Raw genomic sequence first — 20,730 nt, 5'->3', positions numbered from 1 at the left:
CCCTCCTCTATGTGACATCCTTTTATATATTTGAACATGGCTATCATATCACCCCTTAACCTCCTCTTCTCCAGGCTAAACATGCCCAGCTCCCTTATAAATACACATTTGAGTTTAGGTAAAGGTAAATGGACCCCTGACCATTAGGTCCAGTCGTGGCCGACTCTGGGGTTGCGACGGTCATTTTGCTTTATTGGCTGAGGGAGCCAGCATACATCTTCCGGGTCATGTGGCCAGCATGACTAAACCACTTCTGGCGAACCAGAGCAGCGCACAGAAATGCCGTTTACCTTCCTGCCAGAGTGGGACCTATTTATCTACTTGCACTTTGAGGTGCTTTCGAACTGCTAGATGGGCAGGAGCAGGGACCGAGCAACGGGAGCTCACCCTGTCACGGGGATTCGAACCGTCAGCCTTCTGATCGGCAAGTCCTAGGCTCTGTGGTTTGACCCACAGCGCCACCCGCGTCCCATTATGAAAGTGAAAGCCCTTCAACTTTGGATACCAAGATGCTGTGGGACCACAATTCTCACCATCCCAGACTATTGGCTAAGAATAATGGGAATTGCAGTCCAGCAACATCTGGGGCAGAGACATAGCTATTTGGGGAGCCTAGTTGGGTCCCCCCATGAAGCCTCCAAAAGAGCTCCATTGAGGATCCTGGCCTCTGTGTGTGTGTGTACACATATGTGCATGGGGAGGGTGCCAAACTGGGTCTTTGAGTCAGGTGAAATAAAGCCTAGTTCTGCCCAGAGGTTGACAAAGACTGCAGCATAAGCCATGGGTTGTATCAAACATTGCAGCCCTTCTCCACTGTAGCCTGCTTAAAAATGCTTCTTTGCAGGGTTGGGAAGACCTACTGAATATTGTGGACAGTGTGTAATGGGGCAGTGGGACTGCATGTTTCAGGCAACAAACCCAAGTGGATCGTTGGTGGGCCCTGATTCCAGTGGTGCAAAATGCTGATCAATACGACTTCAGGGCAAGGTCCCTCAGAAAAGAATTTTCAGGCAATTTTTCAAGGATTTCTGTGCTGCCCCATCCTATTGAATGTACTCTACTCAATGTATTTTAGAGGAATGATCACACACAACATATGCAAAACAACAACAAATGGGGAATCTGTATTTGCGTATCTGCTCTTACTGCTCATGAATGGAAGGGTTTTTGGAAAGATTAGTGATGGGGGACAGTGGAAGACAGGGGCGCATTCTCACTGTATTCATTAGATAGGAGCTACCTTAAGGTAAAAAGGTAAAGGACTCCTGGACGGTTAAGTCCAGTCAAAGGCGATTATGGGGTTGAGGTGCTCATCTTGCTTTCAGGCTAAGGGAGCCAGCATTTGTCCACAGACAGCTTTCTGGGTCATGTGGCCAGCATGACTGGTGCAACGGGACACCGGGACATAAGTCAGAGTGCACAGAAATGCCGTTTACCTTCCCGCCACAGCGGTACCTATTTATCTACTTGCACTGGTGTGCTTTTGAACTGCTAGGTTGACAGGAGCTGGGACCAAGCAACGGGAGCTCACCCCATTGCGAGGATTCGAACCGCCGACCTTCTGATCGGCAAGCCCAAGAGGCTTAGTGGTTTAGACCACAGCGCCACCCACATCCCAGCACATGCACAGAAGTATGCACCCAGTTCTGGCCAGTATTTATCCCAAGTATGTGGCCTACAGAAAGTTAGCAAAGGGTGATTGTCATTCCTGGGCCAACTATCCTTTAGTCACTCTCAGTTTAAGTTTTTCATCCAGTGCTTTGAAATTTCATTGAGTTATATGCAATAAACCAATAAAGACAAAATAATCTACCATTTGCCAGCCTGAGGGAAATTATGGTCAAACTGTGGTTTGGTGCTAACTAAGGTTAGTAAAGGGACGCGGGTGGTGCTGTGTGTTAAACCACAAACCCTAAGACTTGCCGATCAGAAGGTCAGCGGTTCGAATCCCTGCGACGGGGTGAGCTCCCGTTGTTTGGTCCCTGCTCCTGCCAACCTAGCAGTTCGAAAGCACGTCAAAGTGCAAGTAGATAAATAGGTATCGCTCTGGCGGGAAGGTAAACGGCATTTCCGTGCACTGCTCTGGTTCGCCAGAAGTGGCTTAGTCATGCTGGCCACATGACCCGGAAGCTGTACGCTGGCTCCCTCAGCCAATAAAGCGAGATGAGTGCCACAACCCCAGAGTCATCCACGACTGGACCTAATGGCCAGGGGTCCCTTTACTTTTACCTAGGGTTAGTAAAAATGCCAGTGCTGAGGTAACAATATCTGAAGTAGTGGCGAGTCTGCAGGGTTTGGCAATTGTGCAGTACTGTGCCTGCACCGAGTCAAAGTTGTACCTCAGGGAAGGCAAATGTTTCTTCTCTGGATCTGAGCTTGACGCCGAGATGATCAAATTAGTGTGTTTTACTGCCTCCCACATTGAATATCTGCCTATCACTAGAATTCAGGTCAGAGGATCGGAGACAATTTAAGCACATAACCAATACAACCCACAAGAGACAGCACGCTGAGATAGAAAAGGGTGGTCAATAATGCAATTTCTTAGCACAGAAGCATTAGGACCACTTGGGTAAAAGAGCAACTAATATTATGGGGATGCAATTTAAGAGCAGGACAAAACGATGGATATAGATTAGCTTCCTTGTTTTCGTTGGTTGTTAAAAGTTTTGTGTTCCTGTCTTGTCAATAATGCAGCATGCCTGGCTAGAAAGAAACCAACACAGCCTTTTCTTTCATCTTCTTTTCTTACTTTGTTGGGGGCTTCAGTTTCTTCTTCACTCCAAGATACAGTTTCAGTGATTTGACCGGCAACACTTTCTCAGGCTTGCTACTCTGTTGAGATCAGAAATGTCTAAATCAATGGAATGGAAATGTACTAACTGGAATGCTGGAGTATATACATACATACACACACATACACACACACACAAACATATACATATCGCCCATTATCAGCTTTTCTTCTGGCTATCCCTTCTTGCCATTTCATTACAGGCCAATTTATTCCAAATCGTTCTCCCTTTCAATTAGCATGTAAATGGAAAGCATTCATCCCTGGGGTGCATTTAAGACGTAATGCAGAAAACTGGTTAATTTTACTTATTTCACTATGCTGTTTGTGGAAAGTAACGACCAAAGATAAGGGTGGGGGAATACAAAAGGAAAGAAGCATAAACTATTGAAATATGAAGAATACTACAGTCCTACCTCGGCTCCCGAATGCCTTGGGAGTCAAACGTTCTAGTTCCCAAACCATTGAAAACCAGAAGTGAGTGTTCCCATTTTTAAACATTCTCCAATTTCAGTGCCACACTTCTGTTTTGAGTGCCACACTTCCGTTTTGAGTGTTAGGCTGAGGTCTGTCTTTTTTTGCTATTTATTTTGCGTTTCTGTTTTTGTGGCTCTTTTTTTTGCTTCAGTGACTGTGTGGAACCCATTTTAGCTACTGATTGACTGATTGTGTGACTGCAGTACATTGTCGATTGCTTTCATTTTATGGATCACTGGTCTCCTTAGATAGTAAAATTCATGTTAAACTGCTGTTTTAGGGGTTGTTTTTAAAAGTCTGGAACGGATTAATCCATTTTGCATTACTTTCTATGGGAAAGCGTGCTTTGGTTTTGGAATGCTTTGGTTTCGGAACAGACTTCCAGAACGGATGTTTGAGAACCAAGGTACCACTGTACTGGGAAAATACCGTTAGAAAAGGAGAAGAGACCTTCACTGACCTATTTCTAAGGATATGACAAGCTAAATCCCCACCATAAATCATTACACATCTCTCTTTTGGGGGATGGATCCACCAGGAATCCAGAAAAGCTGAACCCAGTTTCATGGGAGCCCCTCTACATCCTCTTAACTTCCTCAGGCTCAAGATGGCACACATGTACAGTAGCACCCCATGACTTTCAGGCAAATTCAACTCACTGCTAAGCTCTCTCTTTTCCTTCGTATTTTGTGGCTAATGGGCCTTGCAATGTTTCAAAAATAATTTTTAATCCAATTCTGCCACAGTAATAAAAGCAGCCATTCATGCAAAAGAAATGTACTTATTAATCTAGGTATGCACAAGTGAATAAGTTTTTAAATGATAGCTTAGCAGTGTAATATAACATTTTCAGGCAATTGATTGGTAATATTGCACATAATGAAATAAACATATCTGTGCTGACATCATCTGATTTAGAGGACTTGCAGTGGCATGTTTGAAAAAAGGCATTAATTACAGGGTAAATAAAGAAGCATTAAAACAAAGAAAGGCAGAGGAGGGGAAAGGCAGCAGAAGGCGAAAGTTGGGGCAAAATTGGAAATGGGATAGGGAATTTTTTTGCCGGAGCATTTTAGACACGCTTCTCGTCAATTAATGGTATGTAATATACCATATTTTTCGCTCTATAGGATGCACTTTTCCCCCTCCAAAAATGAAGGGGAAATGTGTGTGCGTCCTATGGAGTGAATGCAGGCTTTCGCTGAAGCCTGGAGAGCGAGAGGGGTCAGTGCGCACCGTTCTCCAGGCTTCAGGAAGTTATCCGCAAGCCTTTGGAGCGTGGCGGGAGTTCCCGCCGGGCTCAGAAGGCTTGCAGATAGCAGCCTGCAGCCCGAAGCCCAGGGAGCACAGAGCTGTGCACCCCAGGCTTCGGGCAGCTATCCGCAAGCCTTCAGAGCCCGGTGGGAGTTCCCACTGGGCTGAGAAGGCTTGCGGATAGCAGCAAGCTCCAGGAGCGAAGGCGAGGTTGCGCGCAACCTCACCGCCACTCCCGGACCTGTTCTGGGGGCTGGGGTCAGGGGAAGCTCGGGCTTCCCCCGCCCCAGCCCCGTGGCTAAAAACGAAGCCAAGACAGCTAACGGGATCCATCCCTCTCGCTGACTTGGCTTCTTTGCTCTTTGGGGCTGGGGGATGGGAATATTTTTTTTTTCTTTATTCCCACCCCCCCTAAAATCTAGATGCGCCTTATGGTCCGGTGCGCCCTATAGAGCAAAAAATACGGTACTTGAAATTAAAAACTGCAGAATGACATCCACATTAGACTTCTTAGTGTAGAACCACAAAGAAGTTTGTAATAATAATAATAATAATAATAATAATAATAATAATAATAATAATAATTTTATTTATATCCCACCCTCCCCAGCCGAAGCCGGGCTCAGGGCAGCTAACAACAATCAAACAATCAAATAATCCAACATTCTAAAAACATTTCATTACAAAAATTAATTAAAATCAAATTGATGGCAACCGTTAAGCAAAGTTCTGTGCAGATTGCCAGTGGAGGGAGTCAGGCTGCGCCCTGACCAAAGGCCTGGTGGAACAGCTCTGTCTTGCAGGCCCTGCGGAAAGATGTCAGGTCCCGCACGGCCCTAGTCTCTTGTGACAGAGCGTTCCACCAGATTGGAGCCGCAGCCGAGAAAGCCCTGGCTCTAGGTGAGGCCAGCCTAACCTCTCTGTGGCCTGGGACCTTCAAGATGTTTTTATTTGCAGACCGTAGGTTCCTCTGTGGGACATGCCAGGAGAGGCGGTCCCGTAGGTAGTGCCAAATAATTCTTTCTTGCAAAGAATTTGGTAGTGACACCACACAAAAAAAGGTTGCCCAGGATTGAGATCGCTCACCTGTTCTATCAAGTTCAGAACAGACTACTCACTTATCCTGACATCACTACTATACAGCAGTAATTTTGATCAAGAGCACAGAATTATGAAGCAGACTCAACATAAGGACAATGGGGTAAGTTAAAGGAGAGGTGGGGTAGTTAGAGACAAGTTATTTGCAACGTTTTGTCCTGAAAATAAATGATTCAGACATTATATCAAGGGAATATTTTATGCTTCTATTTTTTTTAAAATGTTTCCATTCTTTTATAACAAATAATATGCCTTTCTGCTTTTTTCCCCCTTATGTACACATCACCACGAGAAGTGAAATGTTAAGGGAAAAGTTATGAACGGGAGCAATTTAATGGTATGAAATGCAAAGTTTAAGGCAACTTATTAAATCAACCCAGTGATAAACACTTGCCAAGTGCTAATTAAGACTTCAGTCATGCCCAGTTACATGTGCACAAGTTTTAAAGGTGCCAATTTGTACTCACAAATGTGCCAATTTTAGATTGTAGCCCTAAATAATTAGACATATTTTTTAAAACACAGCAGCCGTGCCAATTAAAGGACAGTTTAAGGTTTTTAGAAGAAAAAATATCAATGCTTAATACCATCATAATATTAACACATACTTTACTGGTCAGCTAAAAAGAAAAAAAAGTTCCATTTTTCCTTAGGAAACACAGAAGCTGAGAAAGGAATTTCACTTTCTCCCTTAACATTTTATGAAAGGACCATAAATCAAGATGTTCTGATGAAACATTGCTAACCAATTAATTAAAACACTTGAGAAAGCCAAGATAATACTAATAGTATAACTCTATACATATCTACTAAGAAGTGGGCCCTTTCGAGTTCAATGGCACTTACTCTCAAGTAGGTATGTTTAGGATTTCAGCCGTAAATATGTTAATCATCCTCTTGAACAATGGAATGTATAAAGATTAAAAAAAAATGTGATTGGCTAGTAAAAGGAGGCCACAGACCATGTTTAAATACTCTGGAGTCTGCCTTGCCAAGTCAACAGAGCATCCTTAATGCACTCTGATTTGGAGACCAAGCCTAACTTCTAATTTCAGCTCTTGTTTCAACATTAACTATGGGAACCCTGGATTGGTGAGCACCCCATTCCAGGTTCTGACTCATAATTTTTGGGAGCCGGTGTTCAATTCACACAATGGAACAGTTGTCCATTGAGGAACATGGGGTGTTAACTGAAGCCACATTAACAGCCAAAAAACATGGTGACCATGTTCACATCTCCTTTTCTGAGAAGGAAGACACAGGCCTGGTTTACCGTATTTTTTTGCTCTAGAGGTAAAGGTAAAGGTACCCCTGCCCGTACGGGCCAGTCGTGTCCGACTCTAGGGTTGTGCGCCCATCACACTTAAGAGGCCGGGGGCCAGCGCTGTCCAGAGACACTTCCGGGTCACGTGGCCAGCGTGACGAAGAAGCAGCTCACCAAACGGAAATGCCATTTACCTTCCCGCTAGAAAGCGGTACCTATTTATCTACTTGCACTTTTTTAAAGGGGTGCTTTCGAACTGCTAGGTGGGCAGGAGCTGGGACCGAAGACAAGCGCTCACCCCGTCGTGGGGATTTGAACCGCCGACCATGCAATCGGCAAGCCCTAGGCGCTGAGGTTTTACCCACAGCACCACCCGCGTCCCTTTTTGCTCTATAAGACTCACTTTTTTCCTCCTAAAAAGTAAGGGGAAATGTATGTGCATCTTATGGAGCGAATGTAGGCTGAGCAGCTATCCCAGAAGCCAGAACAGCAAGAGGGATTGCTGCTTTCACTGCGCAGCGATCCCTCTTGCTGTTCTGGATTCTGAGATTCAGAATATTTTTTTTCTTGTTTTCCTCCTGCAAAAACTAGGTGTGTCTTGTGGTCTGGTGCATCTTATAGAGCGAAAAATACGGTATGTTAGACAGTTGGAAGCTTGTCCAAACCAAGCACCCATCACAATCGGCGCATGTCTGGTTCCGCCATGGCTTCTGCTTGGCCCTGAAAGGTACCAGTATTAAGTCCATTAAATGGCATGAACAATGTGTGGATATGAAAGGTAAGGTACTTGTGCTTCCCTTTTGGATTTCAAGATTCCCTATCACAAAAACATCCCACCTTCAAAGAAGAGCAGATCACTAAAGAAAATTTGTCCTTAGAGCCTGTTATTTTACAGCCTTGAACTTCCCCCCCTCCTACATTATCCAAAGCACTCTTTCCCAATCTTGACGTTCCTCCTGCTATCATTTTTCCTCTTCACCATCACAATTTACTCAGATTAGGTCCTCTCCCCTGTCTCATGCTTTTGCTTGGACAGACTCACTGATGGTGAGAATACAGAGAGAAGGGAACAAAATAATTTTCCCTTGCCATATGATTCTTTTTTTAAACAAACAGACTACCCAAGCTCCACAAATCAGTGAGGTGCCTATTAAAAGTGTTGGCAACACATTCGACATTCACTCAAGTGTATTTGAATTAAATGTTACATTAATCTTCACTCTTGTGCAAAGCAGAATAAATTCCTTTTGAAACTCTGACTTTTTTTTTTTTTGTTATACTGTATTGTACTGGCAAAACCCAGAATGTTTTCCAACTTTTCACATCGGCAAGCAGAACAAAAAGCGTCTAATGTCAGTTGTCAAACCCAACGTGAAAAGAAGGATTTTAAGCATAATTGCTGGTGATTTAAAAGGGCTCAGTGCAGGCGTTTATACCTTCATATCCTTGTAAAGGAAAAGATTTCCTTCCCGCAAAACAAAATAACGCTCCTGAAACTTATTTCCAGACAGTAATTTGGAGGGTTCCTCTTTGTATTTCAGATAGCTAGCTTTTACGGCGCCTTCTGCCTTCTTTTCTGTCAAGATGATAAAAAGAGCACAGTATTTTATTTTATTTTTTAAATAAACACTCTGAAGAGTACCGAATTTCATAAATCCTTAACATTAATCTCCACAAACAGAATACAGAAAAAAATAAAGATCCTTTGACTGCCTCAATTTATTTTAAACACGGTTGCCCTTGGCAGACAGAAGGCTTATGCACAGTTTGATTACTTTAACTATGGTTACGTATTACACCCTGAATACCGGATTTAAAGTATTGGCCAACAAATCAGGATGTGAAGCCCATTTTCATTCAACCAGAGTTAACTGTTCTGCCTGGATCAAGCGAACAAAGGTGAAGATAATTTCCTCTTCAGAACATGAAATGAGAAGCAGGTGTCTTCTTATACCTTACATAACTTTTAAAGGAAACTGACGCATTCATTTCTCAAACAAAAGGCATGGATTAGTTTGACAAGTTAAACCATGGTTTTGCTGGATGCTTGGAATCTTAACCAGGGTAAGGCAACAAAAGGTCATCAGCAGGGTTAAGGTAAAGGGACCTCTGACCATTAGGTCCAGTCATGACCGACTCTGGGATTGCGGCGCTCATCTCGCTTTATTGGCCGAGGGAGCTGGCGTACAGCTTCCGGGTCATGTGGCCAGAATGACTAAGCTGCTTCTGGTGAACCAGAGCAGCGCACAGAAATGCTGTTTACCTTCCCCCTGGAGCGGTACCTATTTATCTACTTGCACTTTGACGTGCTTTCGAACTGCTAAGTTGGCAGGAGCAGGGACTGAGCAACGGGAGCTCACCCCATTGCGGGGATTCGAACCGCTGACCTTTTGATCAGCAAGTCCTAGGCTCTGTGGTTTAACCCACAGCACCACCCACTACAGCTAATGACCAATATCTGAACACATCAGACCACTTTGCAATAGAAGGTCTAAAGGGAGGAGGCCTTTACAATGAGGTCTACGGGAAATGGGAGGGGTGTTGGAAAGTTTGGCAAGATCCAGGGGGTGGACCATTTGGTGAGGACAGTTGCACTGTTCCCACCCGCTATTCCCAGCAATTGGGAATTCTCGGTAGTGGGCCTTCTGGGTAATGGCACCCATTCTATGGAACGCCCTTCCATCAGATGTCAAGGAAATAAAAAACTGTCTGACTTTTAGAAGACATCTGAAGGCAACCCTGTTTAGGGATGTTTTTAATGTTTGATGTTTTTAATATTCTGTTGGGAGCCACCCAGAGTGGCTGGGGAAACCCAGCCAGATGGGCGGGGTATAAATGCATCATCATCATCATCATCATTCAGAAGAATGGTGAAGGTAGAACTTAACCGGCACAGTTAGCAGCCATTAATAGTTTTGCCCTCCATGAATGTGTCTAATTCTCTTTTTAAACCTTCCAACATTTCATTTTTGAAGTTTCCAAACCTCTCGTTTTCATCAGCCCCTGACTGAAGGAATATAAATATGTCTATGTTAGGTGGGAACCAGAATGAATTGGGGGAGGGGGGAATGTGTTGAATGACAAGGGTGAACTGACCTTCAAGGGTACACCCCCACCGAATTCAGTCCTCCACTTCTTTGAGATTGGGAGTAGCCTCTCTTTCTGGACATTGCTATGGATTATAACCAGTTGCTGTATTTGGAGTTGGGGAGAAAATTTTCCCCTCAAGTAAATTGACCAAAATGGAGTTTTTTGCCTGCCTCATGACAACTGTCACAGCTTTGGAGGGTAAGGCATTGGGTTTGGAGGGGAAGCTGTAAGCCTCTGCCTGCACCTCCAAGGAAACGGGGTCTTCTGTTAAAGAGATCTTGGAGGAGCTGCTACTGTCTGAATGACCAGACAGGGGCTAGGGCCACAACTTTCTTCCAAAAGGTCAACCAAGTATGGTAGCACCTATTTGATGTACCGTGGTACATCAGGTTACATATTCTTCAGGTTACAGACTCTGCTAACCCAGAAATAGTGCTTCAGGATGAGAACAGAAATCGTGCTCCGGCGGCGTAGCAGCAGCAGCAGGAGGCCCCATTAGCAAAAGTGGTGCTTCAGGTTAAGAACAGTTTCAGGTTAAGAAAGGACCTCCGGAACGAATTAAGTACTTAACTTGAGGTACCACTGTACAGTCGTACCTTAGAAGTCGAACGGAATCCGTTCCGGAAGTCCGTTCAACTTCCAAAACGTTCGAAAACCAAATCACGGATTCTGATTGGCTGCAGGAAGCTCTTGCAGCCAGTCGGAAGCCACGGAAGCCCCGTCAGATGTTCGGGTTCCAAAAGAATGTTCACAAACCAGAACAATCACTTCCAGGTTTGTGGCGTTTGGGAGCCAAAACATCCAAGTTCCAGGGCATTCAGGATCCAAGGTACTGTATGTCAAAGGACATCCTCAACGTTGGTTCAACCTCTGGGCAGGCTGGTTTATATAAGTTACACCCAGGGCTTCTTTCTCAGGGGGAACTCACCAGAAGTCAGTTTTGGCACCTCTCAGGTGGGTAACATTGCCATTTTAAGTGAATGAGGGAGGTGTTCATTGGTAGTTCCAGCACCTCTCTTTCTAGAAAAACAGCACTGGTTATTTCCAATGCCTAAGCCAAAACTTCTTATATCCACAATCAATAAAGCTGTCGCCTAATTTGAACCAAAGGATTGTTGTCAATAGCAGCCATTCAACTGCACTGCACTGAGTGGGATGGAAGGATCACATCGTCTGGGCACGCAGTTCCCTTGGTTTATTTTATTCCAATAACATTTGGCTCCTTCCAAGACTGAGACTTATTTTCCTGCTGCCTATGATAGCAAGATAAGGGGCTGCTCTCTATTTTTCAAAAGAAACCTTCTGTAAGCACACTGCAGTTAATCTATCAGTCTTGGGAAATTATAGGGCAAGGTGATGGCTGCACTCCAATGGCCCCATACGACACTTATCTCACAGAAACCTCTTTGAAACTTGAAAGCTCAGCCAAGATTAACATATGAAAGTCTTTGTTGGGAAGTGACATGGAACATGACATTCTTTTTTCAAAATGAGTTTCTCTCATACATACCGTTGTATAGCTTCATTGTGTCTGCTGTCAGAAACTTCTTTACGACAAGATATGCACTGCTGGGGTTAGGCAAAGAACTCCAATGGAGAATTTGCTCTAGAACATTCTCAGTATAATGCAAAGGTCGTTCTGGGAGGGGAGAGGGACAGAAAAAAAGCCGTAACTAAATAAGATTAAATTCTTACTTTCCATTTACCATAGCTTCCATCGTGGATCTTGCTATACCACAGAAGTCAAATTACGTACAGTGGTGCCCCGCAAGACGAATGCCTCGCAAGACGGAAAACTCGCTAGACGAAAGAGTTTTCTGTTTTGGAGGTGCTTCACAAAACGAATCTCCTATGGGCTTGCTTCGCAAGACGAAAATGTCTTGCGAGTTCCTGCAGGGTTTTTTTCCTCCCCCCCTTTTTCTAAGCCGCTAATCCTCTTATCAGCTGATCCGATAAGCTGCTAAAAGCCACTAAAAGCTGCTAATCCGCTAATCCATCAATGGGCTTGCTTCGCAAGACAAAAAAACAGCTAGACGAAGAGAATCACAGAACGGAGTCTTTTCGTCTTGCGAGGCACCACTGTATTCTGGCCAGCACAACTATGTCAACACAACTCTTACATCTGTCTATACATTGCACCTGAGCTATTTGTACATAAAATATACAGCCCTCTTCTCTGTTTAAATCAGGGGTCAGCAAGGTCTATCTTGCCTGGGCCGGATCGGTCCCATGGAGATTCAGCATGAAGTACATTCACTCCTGTCTTCATAGATTACGTAGACCAGCTGTGATAGAGAGAATCACACAGCTACAATGTTGACTTAATAAAGGAAGGGGCATGGGAACTGTATCCTAAAAATCAGGTGTTGACATAAGGGTTGCAGAAATTCTGGCAAATCCTAATTTGACAGCACTTTATCATTAGCTAGAACTTAGCGCTTTAAGCCTGAATACCAATGGAGGACTATTGTGCAACAGAGGCCACAAAATAAGGGGGCCATAATATAGCAATAATGTCTCCTTTGCTACTTGCTCCCCCTCCTAGAAATCACTTTTAGTTCTTAGATGTGAGGACACTTATGTGTGCAGCTGCTCATGCAATCGAGGACCAAACCTGAAGATGGGATCCTGTTCTATATGCAAAGCCTACCTGAGTAATTAAGAGGCCTTATAAGAATCAAGTGTTGAGCCTACACAGACTCCTCTCTTCAGGCCTTCTCTCTGTGTGCAGAGAAGGACAGCGGATGACTCACTCGCTGGATCATCACCTTGTCGTGGTGAGAGGCCTTGCGCATTCCTATGACCCTTGTGAGCAAAGCCGCCAGGAGTCTCGTACTCCCAGCAGGGTCACCCAAGGTGGTAGGGTCAAAGGGGAAGAGCTAGACAAACAATGATCCAAGAAGTCCTCAATGGCAGAAGAGGCAGAGGATAATAAGTGGTATGTTACAACTGCTGTGAAGGCGGATGAAGGCTGCAGCAGATAATAATCTACCTGTCGTCGTGATACTCATGCCATTGGAATAGAGCCTTACTGTGAAGACTGTGCGTTGGTCAGCATGCACTGATCTCCACACATAAAACAAATTCATGCACAGGTGTCTTTGCCTTTACCAAAGGTGTCATGGGCTTTGAAGGTGTTCGAACTCCGGACAAAAGGAAGAAACGCGCTAAGAGGAAGGCACGCTTGGCAAACCCTCACCATTTTCAACTCTCACCTGGAAACCTATGTCCCCACTGTGGAAGGACATGTGGATCCAGAAATGGCTTCCACAGTCACCTACAGACTCACTGTTAAAACTGTGCTCATGGAAGACAACCTTACTTGGCTACAAGTGATCGCCAAAGAAGAAGATGACAGCGGATGAGGAGGAGGAGCAGGGGTGCCATCTCCTTTTGGTGCCTCCAATAACATTGGGCCCCTCCCAATGTTCAAAAGTAGCAGAGAAGGCCAAGCATGGAGCTGAGCATGGCACAGCGTCAGTGGCTGGCTCCTTCTCCTCCTTCTCCTGCCACAGAGGGATAGGAGCAGCCCCTGGTAGGTGGCAACAGCAGCAGCAGGAGCCATGGCCATTAAAGTCATGGTGCCACCACATTCGGCTCCACCTCAAGCTCCTCTGACATCATGACGTCTCATGTGCAACATCATGTGCTGCATAACATCATTGCCCACCCCACCCCAGCAATTCTTCTTTGGAAGCCAGCATGAGGAGGAGTCAGTGGACACAGTCAGGGAATTGTGTGAGCTAAAACACCCCAATAGGCCTTGTGACAATGGTTCAGTTCAAATGCCATGCTAAGCCAAGCCATGGCTTGGCATAAATATGGAAAGAGACTGCAGCCGCTCCCAGGTCATTCTGCTGCTACTCTGAGCTAAGCCATGGTTTGCTTTAATGTGTTGTCTAATCCTGGGCAAATCATGGCAAATCAGACAAATCATGAACTGCAAACCATAGGACAAATCTTGGTTACAGTCGTACCTTGGTTGTCGAACGCCTTGGTACTCGTCCATTCCCGAAACCCGCAAACCTGGAAGTGAGAGTTCCAGTTTGCAAATGTTCTTTGGAAGCCAAACGTCTGATGTGGTTCCCCCAGCTTCCGACTAAGTGCAGGAAGCTCCGGCAGCCAATCGGAAGCTGTGTCTTGGTTTTCAAATGTTTTCAGAAGTCGTACAGACTTCCAGAATGGATTCCATTCGACAGCCAAGGTACGACTGTATTTGGAGAGAGCCAAACCATGAGTCTAGGTTGGGACAACATGCTAAGCCAAGTCATGCCTTAACTCAGCACAGAGCTCCAACCAGAAAGGAGCAAAGCAGTTGAGATTTTCTTTCCATGAGCCCACACACTGTGCTAAACCATGGTCTGGCTTAGCATGAAATGTGAATGAGACTACATCCCAGTCTTGAGCTGGGATGCCACCAAACATGGCAATTCTCCAGAGAGTTCTTCAGTGTTTACAGGTCTTTACAACATGAAACACACACTCCCTTGTTGGCAGGGCAGAAAATTCATTATGGAATGAATTGTTGCATGTTTACACAGTAAAAGCTTCTGAAAAATTCTAGCAGTTTTTGGAAAGGGGGTATTGCCTTAGGAGGAGTTTAAAAAAGGATAAATAAAGGGCTTTGTTTAACCCTTACAGCAGCTGTCTTCCAAAACCAGTTAAACTTAATGGCAATTAACTCTCACACAAATATAACATCTTATCTTCAGTTCCACCTTAAAGCAGAAGCCTCAGTAGAAAAAAGCAGCAAAACAAGACACATCCACTAAGAATGTGTGTGCTCCCAGAGCAAACACCTACTGCTTTATTTATAGTTGCGTTGAAGACCATCTGTCATAATGGATTATATGGTACATAAATCATCCTATTGAAATGCATTAGTTATTTTACTGGCAACACACCTCATTTGCAAACTATCCATCATATAGAAATTACTGCAGAAAAAAAATAAAAATAAATTATATACTAGAGATCCCATTTTTACAGCAATCCCTCTGTATAAGACCAGATAATTTTGCCAATTATTTCTGCTGGTATATATGTAAATAATTCAGTTTATCTTTAATATTTCAGTTCCAATATTTCAGACATCTAAGCTGTCAAACTTACATATACCATTATTTTGCTCCCAAGGTCATTATGTGTCTTCCGGTAAACAGCAAGAGAGCTATTTGTTCCAATCCAACAATAAATATCAGACAGAAATTGCTTTCTTGAAAATGTAAGGTTTTAATATACTTCTCTTCCCAGAATTTGGTTTCAGCCAGTTAAACAAATTCTAATTTGAACTGAGATTTTTTTCTTTTTTCTGTTTTTAATATTTAACTCCCCACAGAGCTGAATTGCACCTGAAGGTCGTTTTGCTTGGCCCAAGGTCCTACTGAGATGCCTCAAGGTGGTATCACTTCAGAATGCAGATAGAGGAAAGCTGAGGTCTAGGATTACATGTATACAGTGGGGTTTTTTGGACCTCAGCATTCCTCTATCTGCATTCTGAAGTGATACCCTTAAGTACCCCCTGAAAAAAAAGCACTGCATCACAGAAGTCATAAAGAAGTCAAGATGATATGGCCAAGGTAGCCCTCAGCACTGTGCACCCTTAGTACAGCTCTGGGCAATCCAATTAGATTTAATATTTGCATTTATTCAAAAAAATGTTTAAAACAAACTACCAAAGCCTTTTATACAATGAAAACATCACAGAACGAATAAAGACAATACCAAAATAGGGAAGTCACAAACCTAGCTCTCCACTTTCAATCACTTCAAATGTAGCCCACATATCATCTTTATGGGGTGTGATGTTTTTTATTCCCAATATGTCATTTGTCAATTCTTCTGCTTCCATTATTGGCGATACCTGCATGGAAGACCACAAATAGTCCTGAAATCATTAAAATAGGCTCTAAGACTGTAAATTGTGCTGGAGGTTTATGCTCTCAGTCACAGGACAAAGACCTGCCCAACGTCTACAGCAAGGGCATGTTGATACATTTACCAATTTTTTTAGCCAATTCATCATTAACTGGGTAACAAAATATTGGAAAGGACTGGTATTGTTTTAGAAAAACAGAGAGGGGGTCCTGATAGCATTCTTACCATAGCATTCATACTTAATTAAACATTTCTCAAAGTCTAGAAGAAAAATTCTATCATAGGATTTCTGCTCATTTACTGCTTACTGTATTTCTCCAGGCTTTTAAAAGCAATTTCCCTCCTTTATTCTAGATGCTTAAAGAATAATGGAAAGCGACAATATTTCATTTGATATAAATAAATGGTTGAATTTTTGTTTTTTAAAAAAATCCTGGTTGTATGGCTTGGGGAAATGGCATTTGGTTCACCATATGAGAACAAACTGGTATGCTTTTGCTATGTGTGCATATCCACGCATAAAGCACACTAAAGTCAGAAAGTAATACATTTATTTTGCTTTGCGTGTCGAGGTCCCCAGGGCCACACCAATAACTCACACATCACACAGAATTTTTTGTTTAAGATTTTTTGGCATAATTTTGGCCACAACTTTATTGAAATACAAATTTGTGAGTGGTTGCTTAGGCACTGGTTGCGACTATCTGCCCCCACCATGGGGGACAGACTGACATTCCGCACAATGCGAAAGTCAGAATGGGGGAATACACTTGGGGGTTATGTGGAGCTGGGAACCTGCCCTCACCCCAAATGCAACCAGGAGCTCATTGCTATGGCCCGAGCCCCCTTGACAGAGTGGACAAGCAATAGTTAGCTCCCAATTCCTTTAACAGAATCCCTTGCAGCAGCAGCATTAGAGGGGCAGGCACTCAACCTACCAAGGGCAGGCACTCAACCACTTCCCCTCAACCAACCAAACCATAAACCAATGCCTAACTGCAACCTTACAAGTTGTGACGATTTGCTATGCAGTAGGCAAAAACCAAATGGCCCCAGCCAATCAGCCAGATGGACAAACTGTTGGTTTCTGCTTTCCTTCACTGTGCAGCGAAAGGGCTTGTCACGAGACAGGTGTTTACATTCCACAGTCTGTACTGTTGGAGTTTCTCACGGGAAAGGGAGGCTGGATGTGACGTACACTGGTTTCCTGTTTTTCACTGTGTGATTCTCTCCGAGCTGTTGAGGAGAGAGGATGCATTTTCTCTGCTCCTGCAGAGGCAAGATGTCTTTCTGTAATATACCAGCTTTGAACTGTAAATAATAAAGCAACTTTGAGTATGCAGCACGTACTCCTCATCCTTCCGCTGGGCACGGGACTCTGCTTTAATTCAACATGTGGTTATGGGCTCCAGAAGTCGAATCGGAGTGCCGGCAAAGGATCGGAATGCAGAGGGACAGATCGGCTCGGAATTTGCTCTGCGCGTAAAAGTGATTGATGAGGTATGTGCTACTGCTCCGGGCAGCCTGCCAGCTTCTAGTTAATTGCTTTATGGCTGGACTTTGAACTTTTAAAGCCGTTTTGCCGGGAACAGGCAAAAGGCTCCCAGGCACAAGTCACTATGCTGGGGAAATCGAAAGTAACTTTTAAGTGCGCTTTTGGAATAAAGCAGCTGCAGCAGTGACGCAGCAAGATTTAAAGCAGCATATATGACACTGAAGGCTAATGCCAGAGTCATGATGGCCCTTCAGGATGCTTGTGGGATTCCTAAGCTCAACAAGAAAAACTACCACGACTGGGTTTTATATGCAGAGGCAATTCTGCGGAAAGAGGGTTTGTTTGAGGTGATTACAGACACCCCCCCAGTTCCAGTTACAGATGCATGGGAAGCTAAAGATTCCAAAGCAAGGGGAACTCTTACATTGATAGTATCCCCAGAAGAGCTCTGTCTATTGCGTGATAAGACCTCAGCCAGAGAAATTTGGGACGCTTTCAGAGAGGCTCACTTAAGGACAGAAGCTGGATCTACTATGTTTTACTTTAACAAGCTGCATAATATGGCTCTTGCTGAAGGTGGAGATGTGCGTTTACATCTGATGAAGATGCAAAATCTGAGACATGAGCTGCAACAGAGAGGACTCAACTTTCCAGAGGCTGTGTATTCTTTCATGATACTACAATCTTTGGGTTCAGGTTGGGAGTCTGTTGCAACCCAGATTGCTGTGCAGCCAACCGCTCAGCTGACAGTGGACTATGTAACTGCCGTGATATTGAATGAAGCAGATCGCCGGGGTGCTAGCTGCATGGGCAAGGGGGAGTCTTCACAGACGTCATCCCTTAGTGCAGTGGAACCACCAGATGGCGCCAAAGCTTTGAAGGCAGTGAAATGCTACTCGTGTGGACGTCTAGGCCATATGAAGAGGGAATGCAGATATCCCAGGGCCAAGACAGAGCAGCGCAGCGAAAGCTCATCGCGTGGAAAAGGCCGAGGCAAAGGCAAAGGTCCGGTGTCTAGGACAACGCAGCACAAGGCTATGGTTTCACGCTTCACTCCAAAGGTTGCAGAGGTCCAGAAGACGTCTAGATCTTTCTTCGTTGTTGATTCAGCAGCAACCCACCATATGTGCAACGATAAGAGACTGTTTGTGTCTTTTACACCGCAGGAAGGTGCGATTCACCAGGCGGATGACCACACTATTCCCAGTAAAGGCTACGGAACTGTTGTTCTTCACAGTTTGGACTTATCGATACAGAATGTGCTTTACGTGCCAGACGCCAAACATAATCTCCTCAGTGTTGGACAGCTGAATGAGCGGAACATTGACGTGTCCTTCAAGAACAAGAAGTGCATCATCACAAAGAAAAATGATTATGTATTGCATGCTGAATATGTTGATCGTTTGTTTGTTTTGTATTATGATGATGTTGTGCAGGATGACACTTGTTGCATTGCAGGTTCTAACAAAAGTTTGCATGCAGAATGTATTCATGATTTTCACCGAAAATTTGGTCATTTGCATTTTGAGGCAGTATCTAAAATGCCTGCCTTGGTTGAAGGTATGACAATTAAACCCTGCAGGTACCACATGAAGTGCAAAGCATGCGCAGCAAACAAGGTGAAAATGGCTGCGAAAGGTAAGGTGTCTAGTAGGCAAGCTACAGAACCATACCAGGTTGTTCATGCTGATTTGGTTGGACCACTAGCGCCCTCTTTGGGTGGCAATAGGTACTTCATGGTTCTCATTGATGCATTTTCTAGATATATTTTTGTGTATAATCTCAAGCAGAAATCAGAGGCTTTTCCTAGGTTCAAGGAATTCTGTGCTTGGTTGGAAAATGTGCATGGTAAGAAGATAAAGACTCTTTTCAGTGATCGCGGGGGAGAATTCACTTCTCAGCAGTTTGAAGCTTTTCTGACTGAGAAAGGAATTCAACACGATTTGTCTAGTCCTCGCTCGCCATGGCAGAATGGACTTGCGGAACGGGCAAATCAGACATTGCTTCAAGGGTTAAAAACCTTGCTGCATGATGCCAATCTTCCAGAGAGTTATTGGGCCGAAGCTCTCTCATGTTTTGTTTACAGTTACAATCGCAGGTTATCTTCAGCGATTGGTTGTACCCCCTATGAGAAGATGTTTGGCAAGAAGCCATACATCAAACACATGAAGATTTTTGGTTCTGACATGTGGGTTCACTCACCACAAAACTCCAAGTTAGACAAGCGTGGATTGCATGGTATCTTTCTAGGTTATCAGAAAGGGTCTTACAGAATAATGATGACTGACTCTAAGACAATTAAGCTCACGAGAAGTGTTGAGTACAATGCAAAGTGGGGAGAGAATGTGGGAATTTTCCAATGTTATCCTGATGACGGTGATGAGACTGAGGATAGTCAAAAGCAACCACAACAACCCACTGATGAAGGTTCTGAGTCTGAATCTGAAACTGAATCGGGTGATTCAGAGGATTTCAAGAGTGCGAAAGCCTCTATGCGACCCTCTGAAAGCTCTGATCAGGAATTGGAGGAACCATTGTTCACAATAGGTCGCTTTTCTCCCAAGAAGGAAGAGGAGAGTGTTGAAGACTTAAGGCTAATTCGTAGGTCACAGAGAGCCACAAAAGGCAAACCTCCAAAGAGATTTGCTGATGAATTTGCTACGATAGCAGTAACAGCTGTTAAAAGCTCCAAGAAGGTATTTGAACCTTCAAGTTTCCAAGAAATCCAGGGTTTGGATTCAAAGGAAGCTGAGCCATGGTTAAATGCCATGAAGGCTGAGCTTGATTCCTTAGAAAGGAACAAAACATGGGAACTAGTTCCAGTAGTTCCAGGAATGAAACTGCTTGGAAGCAAATGGGTCTTCAAAGCGAAGACAGATCAAAATGGCAAGATAGTCAGACACAAAGCCAGATTGGTAGCCAGAGGTTTTGCACAGGTACCAGGTGAAGACTATCACGAGACCTACTCACCCACAGTGAGATATGAGAGCATTAGGCTTATGCTCAAGCTAGCTGCAGAGGAAAATCTACACATAAGTCACCATGATATTAATACAGCTTTTCTGTACGGATCTCTGGATGAATCACTTTATATGCTTCCACCTGATGGCGTACAGGTAAAACAGGGATTTGTTTGTGCTCTGAAGAAATCCCTTTATGGTCTCAAACAAAGTGCACGGTGTTGGCACACAAAACTCACTGAAGTATTGTTTTCTCTAGGTTTTCAGCAAGGGAAAGCTGATCCATGTATATTTGTCAAAGAGGAGGGGCAAAAGAAACTGTACTGTTTGTTTTATGTTGATGATTTATTATTCTTTTGGAAAGATGTCGCAATGTACAATAACGCCCTAGCTCAACTGAAAGAGCATTTTGACATGAAAG

General features: G+C 44.0%; 1 protein-coding gene across 3 annotated transcripts in view; it reads right to left on the bottom strand.

Annotated features, from left to right (window-relative positions):
• Window positions 1-20,730, bottom strand: part of ARAP2 (ArfGAP with RhoGAP domain, ankyrin repeat and PH domain 2) — a 138,062-nt gene that overhangs the window by 7,535 nt on the left and 109,797 nt on the right. For all 3 annotated transcript variants that reach the window (XM_083459725.1, XM_083459727.1, XM_083459726.1), the window contains 4 exons: window positions 15,723-15,840; window positions 11,488-11,616; window positions 8,324-8,463; window positions 2,753-2,835 (listed from right to left, as the gene is read on the bottom strand). In XM_083459725.1, coding sequence (XP_083315851.1) covers window positions 2,753-2,835; window positions 8,324-8,463; window positions 11,488-11,616; window positions 15,723-15,840 — 470 coding nt within the window. The remainder of the gene's footprint in view (window positions 1-2,752; window positions 2,836-8,323; window positions 8,464-11,487; window positions 11,617-15,722; window positions 15,841-20,730) is intronic.

This window comes from Podarcis liolepis (assembly GCF_965112155.1).
Source record: "Podarcis liolepis genome assembly, chromosome: 9".
Taxonomy (NCBI): Eukaryota; Metazoa; Chordata; class Lepidosauria; order Squamata; family Lacertidae; genus Podarcis; species Podarcis liolepis.
Note: the sequence above shows the minus strand (reverse complement) of the source record. Positions and strands in the feature narration are given on the sequence as shown.